We start from the raw sequence: 20453 nt of genomic DNA on the forward strand, positions 1-20453 counted from the left end.
CAAATGTCTAGTTAATGACAGTCCCTCCCTCAAAGAATTTACAGTCTAAAAGACAATAATAAAAGGTGAATGAAACAAACACAGGGGAGTGGGTGAAAGGATGGAGTAACCAAAATAAGATATTTTAGCATAGCCTAGTTGTGTTTACAGTCAGTAGCCAATCACAGATAATGAAAACAATGTTCTTGACTGGTGGAATTGGGATTATGAGAGGGTACCAGCTGATTACCTGTGTGTAGAAAATGCCAACAGGGTGTAACTTCTGAATGTTTTCAAGTCTTAGTTTCCTCTTTTTAAAACAAAAAACTGTCTCTTCAGGAGACGCATGCTCTAAGTGAGTGAAATTGTACAGAGAGAGAGAGAGAGATGTCAAACAGTGGATTCTTTTTCATCTTGAATCAGTTTCAGGCCATTTGGAGTGGCACTGCTTGACTATGGTGGTTCTTTTGCAGATATGTTGCTGGTGTCTACCAATCCCTATGACTTCCACTTTTCTTCACAAGGGGCAGTGACTGTGGACAATTTGGATGACGGAGAAGAGCTGATGGCAACAGATGTAAGACCTCGTTAATTTGGCATTTGCTTGATACATTAAATGAGTGTGTGTGTTGAGGGAAGAGTACTGTCAGTAGCCTAATCCTTCTCTAATTGGAATCAGTGGGATTTTTACCATTGATGTAAATGGAAGCAGGAGTGGAGCCCAGGTGTTAATTGTTTCACATCATGAAGAATGAGATTTGATAATTCTTACGATTTGAGCTTGAACATCTGCAGGTATTGTTCCTGGGCACAAAATCTTCTTCACTTTCATATAAAAGGCCCATGGGCTTGGAGAGACAGAGAAGAATGTGGATTTCCAGTGTAACTAAGTAACACCCCTTGTAATGAGTGGTCTCAAGACTGTTACAATAGCTCCTGTTTCAGAGAGGATCTCCAGAACAGTTTGTTATGCCGGCCGTTCAGAGATACCTTATGGAACTGTAAGAAGCTGGTGTTATCAAAGAGGCAAAATACTCTCTTGTGTTTCCTTTTTATAGCAAGCCATGGACATCTTGGGATTTATTCCCGATGAAAAGTATGGTGCCTACAAGCTAACTGGTTCGATCATGCACTTTGGGAACATGAAATTTAAACAAAGACCCAGGGAGGAGCAAGCAGAGACTGATGGCACTGAAAGTAAGGCAAACCTAGAAATAATTCAGAAGCCATTATCCAATTTCTCTGTTTAGAAATTGATAGATTTAATTCCTGTTCCTGTGCAGGCATGTTTTCAAGTATCAATTAAAATTAATTTGAAATCCTGTTTCTTTGGACTAGGTACTGATAAAGCTGCTTACCTGATGGGACTTAACTCCTCTGATTTGGTTAAGGGTTTGTTGCACCCCAGAGTGAAAGTTGGAAATGAGTATGTCACCAAAGGTCAAAGTGTCGAACAGGTGAGAAGAAGCTTTCAAGGCATTTCATCCAACAGACTGGACGTCTGCTCTACAAGCTGACAGCTTTTTGCTGTAGAACTTTACACAAAGAAAAGATAGCTAAAATATTAATGTAATGTCTTTGTGCATTATACAAGCACCGGACTCTCTTCTAATGTATCTCTTTATAATCCAAAATTATATCTCATCTTAAAGGGAGGGGGAAGGGAGGGTTCTGGAAAACAATTTTTTCCCGGGTGCAGACAGCTTGTTGATTTGTGGAAAGGGCATCTCAATCATGTACTAAAACCCATGTTTGTTTGTTTGTTTTTAATAATTGTGTTGGCCATGGGTAGATTTAAAACTGAATTGGGCCCAGTTCTGTCAAAACTTTGGGCAACTCTAAAACGTTTTCCCACCTTGTCCTTTCTTCACCATTTGTCCTGGCATACAATGGACACTTGCCCAGCTGGACTCTTGTTTTTCATCTACTCCTGAGTCCTGGATCTCTTTCCCAAGTAAGGGGCTGAGTCCAGCAGTCTGCTTTGTGCTGCTGCCATGTGCTACTTGGCCTCTGACTGCACTGTTGATGGTATCTGGGTCACAGAGTAGGTTCTTGCCATTAATAATTTTTAAAAAGTGATATAGGGTAATGAGCCCAAGGGCAGTGCTACAGGGGAATAATGGAAGGAGGAGATTTTCCAGTAGCATTGTTTCCATTATGTAATAGCAGCACCCACTCAAGGAAACCACTTGCATAAACCACACAAATCAGTGTATCTAACTCTGGATCTGAATTAGCCACCTAGGAGAACTGGATTGTTGTTATTTATTCATTGGTCTTACATAATTTTAGAACCCAAAAGCCCCAGACTGGATCAGAGCAACCTCACACATTAGTATCTCTGAATTTACATGTAAAGAAGGCATTAAGTTAGTGCTGTTGTTTCTCTGAAAAGTTGGAGTAGTAATGGTATGGATGGTGCTGAAGAGTTTAGGTTACAATGAAAATGGGTCTCTGAAGACAAGGTACTGGCATAGGATTCATAATAAGAGCACCATCAGATATTATGTGCATCCTCTCCTCTTGACATAGTTGGCTATTTGAGAGGATAATGAAGAAGCATTGCCTGATGCTATGTAGTGTGTTTAGTTGTGTTGGGTTGTTTTAATATTTTGAGTGTCCCTTCCATCACAGACAGTTAGCCATCACAGATACAAGTTTGAGGACCATGGCACTTTCCAAAACATAAGGAGCAGTTAGCCAATGGTAAACTTGGGCTATTCAGACCCATTCAGATCCCCTGCATCTGTGGAGGACCTCTTCTATTCCCACCACATTCAGGGAGATAGCGGGCCTCTTTGACCGCACCACCATGGGCCTGGATTACAGAGCCCTCATGAGTCAGTAGAAGGGTGCACAGCCATCAGTGGTGGTCTGCTTCCCTCTCCAGATTCTAGCTGCACTCCAGGGTTGCCATGTTATCCCAAGTTGCAAGGTGCTGTCCAGCTCTTCAGTAAGGAGTGGGGTAAGGCTGAGATTTGGCCCCAGATAAATAGATTTAATAAAATACATTATTACTAGTGCTACAGAAATAAGGTGCAGCACAGTTTATGGGGAAAGCGTTCCTAATTTCATTAGGCATTCGTCACTCAGAGTCAGGATTACTGCAAAACACTCCTCAAACTACAAGAAGAGGTCTAATAGCTAAAATGCCCTGAGATGAGAAGTATTGTGTATTGTAAAGGTATACAGTCATCCTAATTATCTGGTAACTGTGTTTGACACCTGTCCTTTAGGTTGTGTATGCTGTTGGAGCCTTATCCAAGGCAGTGTATGATCGAATGTTCAAGTGGCTAGTGATCCGTATTAACAAGACCTTGGACACTAAGCTGCCAAGACAGTTCTTCATTGGGGTCTTGGACATTGCTGGCTTTGAAATCTTTGATGTGAGTATTGTTTGGTAAGGACTCAGCTGAAAGCCACCAAATGCTATTTAGCAATAGTTCTTGGGTTTCATCTTTCTTCTAAATGGTAGGATAAAGAACAAATGTGACTAAAGAGAGAATCATGAACAAGAATCTGCAAAGGTATTGATATCAGTGGGCATTGATGGCACTCAACACCTTGCAAGATTGGGCATGCTTGAATTGGGGAGGTTTGGGACATTCAGTAAAGATGGTCAGCTCCAAAAGTTAAGTAGGACTTCTGTCTCATCTGCTCTTGACTCATGCATTTGAAGTTGACTGGAATAAGGTGTGCTGTAGGGTATTTTATTCTTCATCTTAGAGAGGAAACTTATTATGTTCTGTGATATTGTTCATGTTTCATTATAATGTCTTTGTAAACTGAAGTGTGTGAGTAAAGGATCTTGATTGCTAAGGCCTCTTCCTCAAAATGTATTCTTGAAGGCTAGAGGGCCGTATTTACAAGAAGGAAATTCAATATATGCCAACATAACTAGAAAATATACTGAAAGATTCCACAGCTTGGAGTTCAGCCTAGTCCTGGGAATGCTGGTATGGAGTCCAGCCTTCCCATTGGTATCCTTTCCTGCTTAGTCTTCTGGGGACACCTATATGAGGAGGGGGAGAGAGCTAAACTGGACTCAATTCCTAGTTTGCTGCAAACCAGGTAATGGTCCTGTACCCACTGACACTCAGAAACACCTGGTTGTAGAAAGTCTGCTTGAAATTAATTGAGACCGTGGATGGCAATAGTTCTTTGTTTATTTACCAGGTCAGTGTAAACCACTCATTTTGTCAGCCTGGTTTGTCAGCCCTTGCTCTGACTCTCTATGATGCTGCTTTCTATTGACTTGCCACTCACGTCAAAGGAACGTCGGTGTATATTTTTTTGGGCTTTGGCAGCACTGGAGATCCTAAATGTCTCTAGTGATCAAATCACCTGATCCAGAAAGTAAATTGATTACCACAGGGGCCAAGAAGGAATGTTACTTCCCATGCACAGTGCTTCACAAATTGGCTGATGTGTTGATTTTGCTTTCCTAGGAAGCACTGGGTTTTAACTGCTGCCAGAGGAAGATAATGAACTTGATGGACCAGTTTTCTGATCAAATCTGGAAATTCTCATGTATCTATGTACTGCACATTAGGAAGCAGTTAGCCTGACAAACTCCCCCGTAGCCTCTCTGGCAGTTACCTGAAACATAGGTTTAGATTTAGACTATTTCTTCCATGCCTGACCCCTTCCACTGAACTCTGTTCATATTTAATTTTGTGTGACTGTTTCTCTCTTCCCCTTCTACACCATAGTATAACAGCTTTGAGCAACTTTGCATCAATTACACAAACGAAAAACTGCAACAGTCTGTTTGTCTTGGAGCAAGAAGAATACAAAAAGGAAGGCATCGAATGGGTATTCATTGATTTTGGCTTGGACTTGCAGGCCTGCATTGACCTAATTGAAAAGGTACGTACAGGAGCACAAGGGCATGTATGTTCAGACCCATTTTCAAGCATAATGCTCTCCTTGGAGACTTCTTTTATTTCCAGTGTTAAAGTAGGCTTAGTGGTGTGAGTAGCTGAACAAACAAAAGCTCTAGTTCTTCTCCTTCCTGCAATATAAGCAAAAGCTAAGGAAGATTAATTTGTGTGACACTTAGAATGCCTAAATAAGAGAGAGAGAGAGAGAGATGGCACTAACAGAAACTATCAAGTTACGCAATAGCTAGCTTGTGTAGCTATATGGTTTTATCTTCTTTTGCCCTCACCTTCTCTTTCCCTCACTTCCCTCCTTTAGTTTGTCCCACTTTTGGCAGCCTCAAACTAAATTGTAAGCTGATCAAGGCAGAGGCTGGGTTTCATCTGTGTGTAGAGCACCTCACACAATGAGATCCTGATTGTGGTCTTTAGGCATTATTACAATAGGAATAATACAATAAATATTAATATACAAAGCCCTCCCTGTTCTGTAGTCCAAAGCAGAGTTGCATAGTTTCTTCTTAATTTCAATCCATTCTTTCCCCAACTTTGGCCATGCCTCTCCTCTTCCTCCTTTCATGAATATCTGCTGGACCTGGTCAGTTCATGAGCCCTAGCAGCATCTCTCCTTCTGCCATGTAACCTCTGCAGACCTGACAGGAAAAATGAAGATTTGAGCACCTTTGTGTCAATACTCAGCGCAGGCAATGTGGGAGGCTGATAGTCAAGTGCCCATACGGCTGAGCACTCTTGTCATGGTGGGGTTTTATGATCCTAGTCACTGCCAAACAAAATGTTTCCAGCCCTGACAAAATAGTTGTCCTTGCTTGGAAAAAAATATGGAGCATACTGGGAGCCTGATCGCTCCCACTGAAGATGGTATCATCCCCCCATTGGCATCAATACTTTCCATTGGCTTCAATGGGGGTTGGATCAGGTCCAGAATGACCAATTCTAAAATACCAGTCAAATGCCTTGGAAATTAATGAAGCAAAATCTGAAAGTCTGTATGAAATGCTATCAGAATTCAGTGTAAAACCTCCCAAGGCAGAAGTTTCATAGTGAGCTGTCAAAAGTCTGCTGATTTAACGGAATAAACACAAGTCACCCACTCAGTATGACAAGGAATCCTGTGAACATGGAATTCCATCGAGTCAAGCCTAGCTGTGACACAGCTAGTAAAATCTGCTTAATCATAAAAACTGAATCCTAAAGATTTTCTTATTAAAATCTCTTTGGATCAATAGCCAATGGGCATCCTGTCTATCCTGGAAGAAGAGTGCATGTTCCCAAAGGCTACAGATATGACATTCAAAGCCAAACTTTATGACAACCATCTTGGCAAGTCACCCAACCTTCAGAAACCTCGGATTGACAAGAAAAAGAAATATGAAGCTCACTTTGAACTTCTTCATTATGCTGGTGCGGTAAGTTTCTAGTATCAGGGATAGATATTGTATTAGAATTATTCCAAATGGATTCATCCCATAGCCACCAAAATAAATAAAGGTTATATTTAAAAAATTTCAAAACCAGGCCAGTCAGAAATAAGGGTAACATCAACCCCTGTGCCCTAGGTATTACAGCACATTGAGATATAGGGATCCAGATGAATCAAAACATGGATATAACAGGTCAAGTTAAGGAGGGCACATGGTGGTTTAGTGAAGATTTGCCAAGGTGTTTCTAGTCTTGTCTGTGAAATCACCCTAAGTTACTCACCTTCAGAAAAGTGACCATATAAAAATGCTGCCATCTTACTTGACATATTGATTCCCTGGACAAATTCAGTCATTTGTGGCTATGTTGACAACCAAACCAAGGTTTTACTGCTTTTTACTTCTGTTAGTGCTGCAGAGCCAACACAGCTAAAAGTAAGATGAATTCTGTTCTCCCCCTTGCACAATTAACCGGATTATTAACTAAGGTCTAATGGCAGAATCTGTCAGAGGTGGGTGGTAAAGGTGATACATGAATCAGAATAAACCCAGTTTCTTATTCTGAGTTGAGTGTTCAGAACTGACAAAAGAAAAAACATCTTTTACTCAAAAGGAGCAAATCTGATATGAAGTCACTGAGAAAATGTAGACATGCCATGAGGCCACTTTTAGACTCACTATTCAGAGTGCCATTGAACGTTAACCTACTTGTATATTTAATAATAATATAATTAATATCCATCTTTTATATAGCACTTTTCATCTGGAGAGTTCAAAGCACTTTACAAAGGAAGTCAATACCATTATCCCCATTTTACAGGTGGGGAAACTGAGGCATGGGTGGCTGTGGGTTGCTTAAGGTCACCCTGTAGGCCATTGGCAGAGACAGAAATAGTATCTTTTTAAGAGACTTCAGTTAAGAGGTTTACATCAGAAAATCCAATAGAGAGCTCTGGAATAGTAAAGGGCCTATTGTTGTAATATAGAACCATAACTTGTCTGTTCTATGGTTCTTTCTTAGGTGCCCTATAACATCGTTGGCTGGCTTGAGAAAAACAAAGACCCACTCAATGAAACTGTGGTGGGCATTTTTCAAAAATCTGCCAACAAACTGCTGGCAAGCCTGTTTGAAAACTATGTCAGTGCTGACTCCGGTAAGTAGAATAATCTTACAAGGATTTTCCTTCACTTCCAGGGCACATGCTTGGAAAGGAATTTAAAAAACAAAAGAATACTATTAGGCATCCACTGACTGCCATTAAATCAGACATTTTCTCATCAATTAAATGGGCATGGCATCTATGCCACAATATTTTAAAAGAAGCCTTATCACAGTTTGTCTGTGTGCCTGTCATTTGTATGTATATTCCTTTGAGCCATTTTGGCGCACAAATGCTGGAATCTCTGCATGCATAGCCTATATGTATCTGGGCACTCAGTTTGAGCATGCCAATGGGGATTAAACTATGCAAAGTCTCACTAGTGTGTGCAAGTGACGCACACAAAAATGTATAAATGATTGTTTATCAACAAAAACAGGTCATGTCTCCAAATTATGGCTCTCTCTCTAGCTGAATTACAAAGCTTCCAAACAGTGTCTAAACTAAAGCAACACTTAAAAATTAGGAGAATGCACTTACTGTGATAATAAAAGTTATATGATCAAAATGTTCTTGGATTAGTGATGGACAATCTGAATGATACCTGAGTAGTGCTTCTCCAAACTGCTAACGTCTGCAAAATTAGGTAGGAAAAACTTGTAAGAATAGGTTTTCATGAGGCTTCTAGTGGTTCTGAAATAAACGCTCTCTTTTACTGAGCTGTTTTATTTGAGGTAAGGCAAGTCACAAGCTTCCATAAAATTGATGTTAAGGAAATAGGACTGGCACTCATTACAGAGATGTAGCTGTTATGTCCTAAAGTCACAATCACTTACGGACTATTTATTACAAACCTCATTTATGTAGATGTAGTTGTCATGAATCATAAGATCCCATATGAAAGAAGTAAAAACTGCAGACTTCATAATGTGGTTTAGAGATTGAGCAGAATAAAAATAACAAAGACCCACATGCCTCTAGCAGACTGTTGCAGGTAGCTAAGTGCCTATCTGCCACAGAACATCAGTCCCAGGAGTGCTACCTTGTCTTGCACACTGTGCCAGTCAAAAGGAATAGCCATTTTTGGCACTGTCACCATCGAGAGAGATGTATTTTTGAGAATAACATCAAACACATGGTACTTCTCACTTTCCTTGACATGGCCTGCTGTGCTCAGGTGACAAATGCCAGGCCATATACACTCTACAGTTCACATGCTATGTAGCCAGGTTATTCATTTTCTTTAGTTTGACATTTTTCTGAATATATCTGATTGTATGAAATCAAAATAAATGAATCCCAAACTACTTAATATTTTATCAGAAATTCATTTTTATGCTCTTATTATGGGGCATGTTAACACAATAGTTAACACAATATACGACTGTAGAGAAACTAGAATGCAGTAAATTTGCGAAGGTTTCTGATGAAAGCCACGGAAAGGAAGAGTGTGTTAGCACGTGTCACCAAAAGCCTTAAACAAAACTATAGCCTTTATAATATTTAAAGTGTGGGAATACTGGATTTCTTTTGTACAACACTTGAGGACCAAAGAGACTCACATGACTTTAATTTGACCTTGATTCCAAATATTAATTACATTGTACTTCTGGAAATGTTTTTACTGACTTTATCTCTTACCTGAATACTACATTTGATTTAGCTGTTCTTTATGTATTTCAATTTTTTTAGTTGATCACAGTACAGAAAAGAAACGCAAGAAAGGAGCTTCCTTCCAAACAGTGTCATCGCTACACAAAGTAATTTTTTTAAATTAAATAGCTCATAATTTTTCCGTGTAATTTCAACTATGAGGCTACATTGTAATAAAAAATAAGAACTGCAAGTGCTTTAGTAGACCAAATCAAATTGAAACTGAATGTTTGAATTTGGGTCTGGATTTAGATGTTGATCAGGGCTAAGTGACTAATTCATGACAAATTATGTATTTGTTTAATTTCTCTTCTTCTGTTCTTTCAAGGTTCATTGAACAAATTTGGTTTTTTAAATTTTTGAACAGATTATTCACAATTTTTTAACTTTTTTTGATTTTTGTTTACTCCATGGTTATTGTTTCATACTCATTTGAAAATGGAGATGACCACATGATATTTTTTCTATTCCCTGATTGGATGAGTTTACTGCTTATAATCAGGCTCCATGGTTAGAATGTTCATGGAAATCTGATGTAAAATTTGCTTTACATGAGTATTGGAGCTTAAAACTCATTTTCTGAAAGCATCCATGCTACTAAAACTGAAATACGTTTGTATTATTTGTGAAAGGTGGACAGAAAGACCATATCTTCACTGGCAAAAATAGGACCTGTTGTTCACCACTGGAGCAACTGCACCAGGGGTAACAATGGAGGAAGCTGTAATGTAGGCAAGCTTCGAGTGGTTTTTACCCATCATGTCATCTAATCTTGCTTAGAGCTACTGCCAGTAGAGCTAAATCAGTGGTAAATTGAGTCCTATTTTTGCCAGTGTAAACAAAGGTGAAAAGTGTGAAGATAGCTGAAGCAAATTTCCACAGACTGCCACTTGATGATCAATAAGAAGGCACAAAGGGCAGCAAGGTGCCCAATTTCATTGACTTTCTCTTGGAGTTAAGAACATAAGGACTGCCATATTGGGTCAGACCAATATTCCATCTAGCCTAGTATTCTGTCTTCTGACATTGGCCAGCTCCAGAGCTTCCGGGGAATGTACAGAACAGGGCAGTTGGAATGATCCACCCCATCTTCCCCTCCTGGCTTCTGGCAATCGGAGGTTTTGGGTTACCCCAGGCATGGGATTACATTCCTGACTATATTGGCTAATAGCCATTAATGAACCTCTCCTCCATTAATTTATCCAGTTCTTTTTTTTAACTGAGTTATGCTTTGGCCATCACAACATCCCATGGCAATGAATTCCACAGGTTAATTGTATGTTGTCTGTAAAAGTACTTCACCTTGTTTGTATTAAACCTGCTACCAATCAATTTCATTGCATGACCCTGGTTTTTGGATTGTGGAAAAGGGTAAATAATACATCTCTATGCACTTTTTTCATACTATTCATGATTTTATAGACCTCTGTCATATAGTCTATTAGTTGCCTCTTTTCTAAGCCAAAAAGCCCTTTATCTTTTTAGTCTCTCCTGAAGCCGTTCCATACCCTTGATCATCTTTGTTGCTCTTCTCTGCACCTTTTCTAGTTCCACTATATTCTTTTTGGAAAAGGGCACCCAGAACTAGACACAGTATTCAAGGTGTAAATGCATTACAAATTTATATAGTGGCATTAATATATTTTTCTGTCTTATGGTCTATCCCTCTCTGACTAGTTCCTAACAATTTATTAGCCTTTTTGACTGCTGCTGCGCATTGAGCTGAAGTGTTCAGAGAACTATCCGTGGTGACTCCAAGATCCCTTTCTTGCGTGATAAAAGCTACATTAGAACCCATCATTATATATGTATAGTTGGGATTATTTTTTCCAGTGTGTGATACTTAGCACTTAGCACTGTTGAATTTCATCTTCCATTTTGTTGCCCAGTCACCTAGTTTAGTGAGATCCCTCTAACTCTTCACAATCAACTTTGGACTTACTTACCTTAAATAATTTTGTATCATCTGCAAACTTTGCTGCTTCATCGTTCATTCCCTTTTCTAGACCATTAATGAATATGTTGGACAGCATAGATCCCAGTAGAGATTCTTGGGGGAAGCAGCTATTTATCTCTCTCCCTTGTGAAAACTAACCATTTATTTTTCCCCTTTGTTTCGTGTCATTTGCCCAGATCCATGAGAGGATCTTCTCTCTTATCCTATGACTTTTTAGTTTCCTTAAGAGCCTTTAGTGAGGGACCTTGTCAAAGCCTTTCTGAAAATCTAAGTACACTTTTCTATTGACGCCTCAGTGTTGGACATTTTCTTAGATTTGTCACCCAAAAAGATGCAAGAGAAAGTCAATGAAATTGGGCACCTTGCTGCGCTTTGTGCCTTCACCCAAAAAGAATAGCTCTGATGTGGGTATCTCCTCCCACATCCTCTGCAGTGAAGACCGATGCAAAGAATTCACTTAGCTTCTCTGCAATGGCCTTGTCTTCCTTAAGTGTATCTTTAACACCTTTGTTGTCTAGTGGCCCCACTGCCTGTTTGGCAGGCTCTTGTTTCTGATGTACTTAAAAGAATTCTTACTGGTAGTTTTTGCATCTTTAGCAATTGCTTCTCAATTTCTTTCTTGGCCCGCCTTATTATACTTTTATATATACTCTGCCAATGTTTGTGCATCTTCTTACTATCCTTATTAGGATTTGACTTCCAAATTTTAAAGTAAGCCTTTTTGCCTCTAACAACCTCCTTTATTTTGCTGTTTAGCCATGATGGCATTCTCTTTTCTTCTTTTCTTTTTCTTTTCAGGGTTTCAGAGGTGGGGGTGTGGTTGTGTTCTGTAGAAAAAGCAAATGCTGTCTGTGGATAACTAACACACGTTTTTTTGCAGCATGAGCTTTAGTGTGAAAACCCACTCTTTGATGCAAGAAGAAATGGGTATTCACCCACGACAGCTCATGCTGCAAAACGTCTGTTAGTCTATAAGATGCCACAGGATTCTTTGCTGCTTTTTCAGATTTGGGATATACACTTAGTCTGACCCTCTGTTATAGTGTTTTTAAATAGTCCTCATGCTGTTTGCAGGCATTTAACTAGCCCTTGTGACAACTCCTTTTAATTTCTATCTAACAAGCAACCTCATTCTTATGTAATTCTCCTTTTTAAAGTTAAATGTTAGAGTAGGTGAGGAAGGGTTTGATTTTATCCCCACACAAGAATGTTAAATTTAATTACATTATGGTCACTATTACCAAGCAGTTCAGCTACAGTTACCTCTTGGATCAGATCCCATGCTGGACTTCAGACTAAATGAAGGATTGCCTCTTCCTTTGTGGGTGCCAGGACTAGCTGCTCCAAGAAGCAGTCATTTAAGGTGACTAGAAATTTTATCTCTGCATCACATCTTGAGGTGACATTTACCCTGCCAATATGAGGATAGTTTAAATCACCCATTATTTCTGCCTTTGTAGCTTCTCTAGCCTCCCTTAACATTTCACAATCACTGTCATCATCCTTCTCAGGTAGTTGGTAGTATATTCCTACTGTTATACTCTGTTTAATCAAGCATGGAATTTCTGTCCATAGAGTTCTATACAGTATTGTTTCATGTAAGATTTTTACCTGATTTGACTCCATGCTTCCTTTAACATCTCAGGCTACTCCCCCATTAGCACTACCCACTCCTACTCTGTTATTCCGATGTGTTTTATACTCTGGTATAACTGTGTCCCATTGATTATCTTCATTCCACCAAGTTTCTGTGATGCCTCTTATACTAATATCCTCATTAACGCCAAGCACTCTAGTTCACCCATCTTAGTATTCAGACTTCTAGCATTTGTATATAAGCACTTGTACATTTTGTCAATATTCAGTTGTTTGCCTTCATGTATTATATTTAATTGAGACTCTATTTCATTTGCCTGTTCATTTGACTATATCCTAGCTGTATTACATCAACTTCTTTGCTATTCTCTTTACTAGGATATAGAGTTCCCCCTTTAATAAATTCATCCCTAATGGATGTCTCTGCCCAAACCATGTGCTCTTCCACCTCTGTTGGTCTTCCCCCAGCCTTTAGTTAAAAAATGCCCTACAAGCTTTTTAACTTTGTGTGCCAGCAGTCTGTTTCCATTTTGGTTTAGGTGGAGCCCATTCCCTCCTGTGTAGTCCACTCCTTCTCCAAAAGGTTCCTCAATTTGTAGTACACTTAAATTTCTCCTCCCTACTCCATAGTATCATCCATGCATTGAAACCCTGCAATTCTGCCTGTCTTTCTGGCCTGGCCCATGGAACTGGAAACATTTCAGAGAATGCTATAATGGAGGTCCTAGACTTTAATTTTACACCTAGCGGACTAAATTTGGCCTCCAGGACCTCTCTCCTACCTTTCCCTATGTCCCCAACACTGCACATAAGTCTGTCTGTATGTTTTGTGAGATCCACTACCTTTGCACCTAGCAGGCAATTCACCATGTGGTTCTCCCACTCATCACAAACCCAGCTATCTATATTTCTAATAATCAAATCCTCCAGTAGTATTGTCTGTCTCTTCCTAATAATGGGGGCCCCTGCCTCCAGAGGGATATCTCCTGAGTGCGAGAGAATATCAGGACATTATCTAGAAGATGGGTCCCAACTATGGGATCATTCTCCTCTACTCCAGCTTGCTGGTTTCTGCCCTGAGACTTTCATCCTCCTTAGCAGCACAAGAGCTGTTGGACAGGAGGTGGGGCTGCTCTATGTCCCTGAAAGTCTCCTCATGTACCTCTGTCTTCTTTAGCTCCTCCAGTTCAGCCACTCTGGTCTCCAGAGCCCATACTCTGTCTCTGAGGGCCATGGGTTGCTTGCACAGCACGACACCTTCCCATGAGGCAGGTAATCCTATTTGTTGCACTGGGTAGCCCAAATCCTGCTGCTGGACATCTGTCTGCAATTTTTTATTCTTGTGGCTTTTTAACGTAGCTTAAGTTTAGACTATGTTGGTGAGGTGTTATTGGCTTTTCTTTATTTTGTTAATTACCTTCCTTGGCAACCTGGTGAATTTCTAATTGTTATAGTCCCTCGGACTCATCCCCCTGCAGCGAAGCTCTCTTTAGGTGGGCACCTAAATGCCCATAGTGTCTTCGAGAATCTCTCCCAACACAGTCATTATGAAGACATATATTGCACTGACATATGCAGAGTATTCACTCTGAATAGTCTGTAGGATGGGGCTAATATCCACCTGTAAATCTGCCTTATTTTCTGCTTATTAGACAATGTATATTTTATAGCATTGCTGCTCACATATACACTTAGTACAATATTAGGTTTCTAATGATTTAGCTAATTTTGTTTTTTATATTACCCTTTTTAGGAAAATTTAAATAAACTGATGACTAACCTGAGATCTACAGCTCCTCACTTTGTGCGCTGTATTATCCCCAATGAAACTAAAACTCCAGGTATGGAAAAATCCAGCAATCTGTTATTCTATCTGCATTTTAATCCTGTTACAGTAACTCCTCACTTAAAGTCGTCCCGGTTAACGTTGTTTTGTTGTTAACGTTACTGATCAATTAGGGAACATGCTTGTTTAAGGTGGTGCAATGCTCCCTTCTAACGTCGTTGTTTGGCAGCCGCCTGCTTTGTTTAATGCTTGCAGGAAGAGCAGCCCGTTGGAGCTAGCTGGTGGGGGCTTGGAACCAGGGTGGACTGGCAGCCCCCCTAACAGCTCCCTGCTCCTCTAAGTTCCCTGTGCAGCAGCTGTCTGCAGTTCAGCTGTCCCTCCCCCACTGCCATGTGCTGCTCCTGCCCTCTGCCTTGGAGCTGCTCCCCGAGACTCCTGCTTGATGTGCGGCAGGGAGGGAAGGAAGAGGGGGGCTAATATCAGGGTGTCCCCCTCCCCCCTGCTCCTGCACCCTGCTTACCCCATCTTTGATAGAGCGGAGGGGGACACACCAGGGCTCAGGACGGAGGGAGCTTGCAGCAGCTGTGGTCTCAGCAAGCTGATCTAATTAACAAGGCAGTGTACTTAAAGGGGAAATGATATATCTCCCTCCATTCCTGCAGCCTTGTAGAATGAGAAAGTTAACCCTTGAGGGCTCAGCCAATTGCTAGTTCATCATTTAGCAGCAAGGGAAATATCCCACCCTTTGACTCCTCCACTTCAACCAAACTTCATAATCATCATCGCTGTGTACCAGTATTAAATTGTTTGTTTAAAACTTAGTGTGTGTGTGTGTGTGTGTGTGTGTGTGTGTGTGTATGTATGTATGTATGTATGTATAGTCTTTTGCCTGGTGGAAAAAAAAAATTCCCTGGAACCTAACCCCCTCATTTACATTAATTCTTATGGGGAAATTGGATTTGTTTAACATTGTTTCGCTTAAAGTCGCATTTTTCAGTTAGTGAGGAGTTACTGTATTTTTATCCCAGAATCCATTTCTAAGTCATCAGTCCACACTTAAAAGCAATTTGATTGTTCTCCTCCTCCAATGCAAGCTGTTGTTTGGAGACATTACTCCCAACTCTTCTCACCTACTGAGCAAAATGAAGGTTTAATCCTCATGGAATGATCTCATTTAATTAAGTTCTTGAATGTTTTTAAGGTGCAATGGATGCTTACCTTGTCCTCCACCAGCTTCGCTGTAATGGTGTCCTGGAAGGAATCCGTATTTGCCGCAAGGGATTTCCAAACAGAGTGCTTTATGCTGACTTTAAACAAAGGTAACACAGAGACCAGCCCCAGACACAGGTCACGTTTCTTCTCATGATCCAGTTCCAGTCAGAATCATTGTAGCTTTCTGCATAAAAATGAGCCAGGGTACTTTTTCCCCTCTTTGTTTTACTCAAGTTAATTTTCAGTTCAAAATGCCTGGAATTGGAGGGCAATATTCTACTCTCAGTTTAAATCTGAAGTAGTTCCACTGGCATTGCTGAGGTTATTCCACATTCATTACAGTTTAATGAGAGCAGAATCTGACCCAGCATCCTAGCCCCCTTCACTCATTCTTTTGCTGTTGTTAACAGGTACCGTATTCTGAATCCAGCTGCCATTCCAGAAGATAAGTTTGTGGACAGCAGAAAAGCTTCTGAAAAACTGCTGGGTTCTTTAGATATTGACCAAACCCAGTATCGTTTTGGACACACAAAGGTAACAAGAAAAGAGCATGTGATTCCTTTTTGAAGGCAGAGATTTCAAAGCTGCAGCATTCAGATCTATATGTAAATGTTGCTGAAGTTAATGTTTTATATAAAGATATGACCATGCCAAAGCCCACATTTGAAAACAGAGAATAAACAAAGGTACTGCTTAATAAAGTAGAAAAACCCAGCTGTAAGTTTCTGTCATAAATATTGATGTTTCCATCAGGAAGTAGTCTATATCTTGATGCAACCATTTTAAACGTGCTTTCTAATGGCAGCATATATTCAATGTAAGATAGATGGGGTAGTGCAGTTGGTCTGTGGTGGTATTGTGGGGACACTTGTTATCCAGGAATTAGATAGCTCTTCGCATGTAAATCACCACACAGCTGTGAGTGATTATGGTTACTAGAACCTGAGTGAGATTAAAACAAGAGACCTAGCAGCACAATTAATTCTAATGTTAAGATAACAATACAAAAAATGAAACAGAAGAGTTCTGCTTTATAAGCCACGAGCTCAAGCACGGCATATTGTTTCCTACAGAAATAATGCTACCAAAAGGTGTAGCTGAACCAATGCTGCTAACACTTTAACTGCTAGTGTAGACAGGACCAAACCATGATCATCACCATTTCATCTGTCTTATTTACACAGAGCAAGTCTTGACTACAGTTTGTGAAATGGTGCTAAACACAACTCTGTCCTGTCTACACTTGCAATGAAATTGATACAAGCACCAGTTCAGATGCACTCATTTTCAGCAATGGGTGTTTGATTTTCTAGCTTGAAAAGGCTCATGAGATTAACAATGATACCACAACAGATTTTTTCCTATTTTATGTGCCCAAGTAAAAAGGTTAAAAACATTCCAAGGGTCTAACACCGATTAGTAGCATTAGTAGTTATTACATGAGTTTGGCACATTTGAAATAGGCAAGATCAAACTATGATGCGTACTGTGGTTGGGTCATTATAATGTTATAACGCAATCCCCTGACACAGACTTTTATATTACCTAACCATCACTCTGCTTCTGTTACCAGTCTTCCCTTGAACACTGCTGTTACAATAAAAATTGACTTACATTGCTCCATGTTTCATGAAGATGGGATTATTCTGAGCTTGTTCCTAAATGACATCTGCCTATATTTTAGGTATTCTTTAAGGCTGGTCTCCTGGGCCATCTGGAAGAAATGAGGGATCATAGACTATCCAAGATCCTAACAATGATCCAAGCAAGAGCACGAGGCAAACTGATGCGTATTGAGTTCCAAAAAATAGTGGAGCGAAGGTACAGGCAATCTTGGGTTATTCCCTTCAGTCTTGGGGATGAAACCACTCCTGTCTCACTTGATGACTAAATAAGGCCCTTCTAGTAGCATCTAAGTCTGTAGCTGGACATAAATGAAGGATTACATAGAGTAATTTTAATACATATTTACAACAGTAGTAGTTCCATATTGATCACCCACAATTTCAACTAAAACCAGTCAGTTGTAGATGCTCAGTGTCTCTGGCAGTCCAGCCATAAGCAAATGTCTTGCCTGTGTCAGCACAAGTTCCTAATGCTGTTCAGAGCTCAAAAGGACAATTGATCTGAGGACAGGCTCAAAGAATGTATATATCTCCCTCAACTCAGGCTGGGTTTACTTTGCGTTTTTTTTATTTTTATAAACCAGGGATGCCCTTCTTGTGATCCAGTGGAACATTCGAGCTTTCATGGCTGTGAAGAACTGGCCCTGGATGAAGCTTTTCTTCAAGATCAAGCCCCTTCTGAAGTCTGCAGAAACTGAAAAGGAAATGGCCAATATGAAGGAGGAATTCTTGAAGCTGAAGGAGGCCTTGGAAAAATCTGAAGCCAGGAGGAAGGAGCTGGAAGAAAAGCAAGTCTCTCTGGTTCAGGAGAAGAATGACTTGCTCCTCCAGCTGCAGGCAGTGAGTGGGCAAAGCTATTTTTGGTTCATGTTTTATTTAATGTTCTTTCAGACATGACATCTTGCAAACCAAGCAGTCAAAAGAGACTTGCTTTTAGGTATTTACACAAGCAGTTTTAAATTATGCAGCTGCTTTGGCTAGGAAATTAGGTTAAATCTACAATAGATATAAATTCTCATGTTTGAGAGCACAAGCTGATGGTTTGCCAATGCAAAAATTCTGGTGTTCAAGGAAATATTAATGTCCAAATTAATATTGTGAATTATATTTCATCAAATTGCATGCATGAGTGGGCATGCCCAACGTTAAAGGCTCCATCCTGCTTCCACTGAATATATCAGGAGTTTTGTCTTTGACATCAAACGAGAGAAGGCGTAGACCCAGAGTTAGCATTCAAAAAGCTCATTCGGTGCACTCTGATGATCTGCTGTACTAACGTATATTCGTCTGGGCTCCATGAGAAATAAATGAGTGGGGAATAAATGCAAAAGAATTAAGTTGGTAATTCCCAGCCATTGTTGTCATCTTCTCTGTGTTATGCCAGGAGCAAGACACACTAGCAGATGCAGAAGAACGATGTGACTTGCTGATTAAATCCAAGATCCAGATGGAAGCAAAAGTCAAAGAACTGACAGAGCGGGTGGAGGATGAAGAGGAGATGAACTCTGAGCTGACCTCCAAGAAGAGAAAACTGGAAGATGAGTGCTCTGAATTGAAGAAAGACATTGATGACCTTGAAATAACATTGGCAAAAGTAGAGAAAGAAAAACATGCTACTGAAAATAAGGTAACATTAGAACTTGGCCATACATCTCCACAGAGGATTTATACATAGGGTGGGCTACTTTATGGAGGAGATATTGGAGTTCTGCTAATTGAAAGGCGTATATAGTAAAGGCCATCCTGCAAGATCAGATTATATACACAGTAGAGGTTGAGCCTGGATCTCCAGTTTCCCAAGTGAGGTCTGCTGCTACTAAACCTAAGAATGATGTCTGGTTTTACCCTAGTAAATAACCGGGTTGTTACTAACCCAGAGTTCTTTAAACTCTTCCTCTTGCACAGTCAAAACTTCTCCTCTTTTTTCCCCAGAGAGAACAAAAAACTAGAACCTGCCCCATTACAGTGATGCTGGAAAAAAATTGGTGGAGTTGGAAAGCAGATGTCCCCATAACAAAGCCACTGCAAGAATTGGCACTAATTCTAATAGCTGAGAAGTCAAAATTAAAATGAACTCCCCCTTCACTGTATCATCCTAATAGCCAGGTTAACTGCTTTTACAAAATATCCATCTCCAACTGATTTAGTATAAACTACTCTTTAATTTTCCAATACGAGTACGGTCTAGGCAGTTCCCTTAGGCAAGGTTACAATAATCCTCTGCTGAAATTACTTACAAGCACATCTGTCACTGCTATTGCATTTCTTCTACCACACAGGTCAAAAATCTGACAGAAGAAATGGCATCTCTGGATGAGACCATAAGCAAACTTACTAAAGAGAAGAAATCTTTGCAGGAAGCTCACCAGCAAGCACTGGATGACCTACAGGCAGAGGAAGACAAGGTCAACACACTGAGCAAAATTAAACTGAAACTAGAACAGCAAGTAGATGATGTGAGTTTGTCCTTCTCTTCATTTTCATAATACTTATTTCTCCATTGCTTATGGCTTTTGGGAAGCTGGGGAACATTTTCTGTTTTGTTTTTTTTTTGTAAATGAGCTAGATGTAAAAGTGCAAACCACAAGGGGAAGGGTGTATAACAAAAATGGTACTATTATTTTCCTCTACAGTTGACTTTTTTTAACGTGCAACTGTAACGCTGACAGACTGTGGTCGTCGGTGAGCAGGATTGAAACTGGGACCTCTGGAGCTTAGTGCATGAGTCTCTACAGCATGAGCCAAAACCCAACTGACTGTTAGCTAAAGCTGTAGAGCAGACTCATTAAACTCTCTCTCTCTTTCTAAGTGGTCTCAGTGCCACTAGATGTGACAGAACACCACACTCAGAAGGTGTGTGGGTTACATACTTCTCCTAGCTGAGGCAGTGCATCCCAAGCTTTAGAGGACTTCCCAGTTGAAATCCTGGGCGACCCCCACTTGTAACTCCGACAGACCCTAGTCGTGGGCAGGCAGTATTGAACCTGGGACCTCTGGAGCTTACTGCATGAGCCTCTACCACATGAGCTAAAAGCCAACTGATTAATTCCTTTTTCTCTTTCTAAGTGGTCTCGGTGCCACTAGATCGGACAGAACACCACACCTAGGAGATGTGTGGGTTACACAACAGTAACAAGAGGAAATCCATTTGGTTTGTATTTGCAGTGTAATTGACCTGTAGTCAAACAGCTGTCTTGGAGAGAGAGGGCGGTAATGCCTGCACAAA

General features: G+C 40.3%; 1 protein-coding gene across 1 annotated transcript in view; it reads left to right on the forward strand.

Moving 5' to 3' along the window:
- Positions 1-20453, forward strand: part of MYH15 (myosin heavy chain 15) — a 66458-nt gene that overhangs the window by 22226 nt on the left and 23779 nt on the right. The window contains 16 exon segments of the mRNA XM_039525165.1: positions 453-556; positions 1038-1176; positions 1318-1436; positions 3216-3365; positions 4692-4744; positions 4746-4848; positions 6107-6286; positions 7320-7452; positions 9091-9158; positions 14358-14445; positions 15592-15709; positions 16013-16136; positions 17287-17423; positions 17812-18067; positions 18612-18854; positions 19507-19683. Coding sequence (XP_039381099.1) covers positions 453-556; positions 1038-1176; positions 1318-1436; positions 3216-3365; positions 4692-4744; positions 4746-4848; positions 6107-6286; positions 7320-7452; positions 9091-9158; positions 14358-14445; positions 15592-15709; positions 16013-16136; positions 17287-17423; positions 17812-18067; positions 18612-18854; positions 19507-19683 — 2192 coding nt within the window.

Source organism: Mauremys reevesii, linkage group 1, assembly GCF_016161935.1.
Source record: "Mauremys reevesii isolate NIE-2019 linkage group 1, ASM1616193v1, whole genome shotgun sequence".
NCBI lineage: Eukaryota > Metazoa > Chordata > Testudines > Geoemydidae > Mauremys > Mauremys reevesii.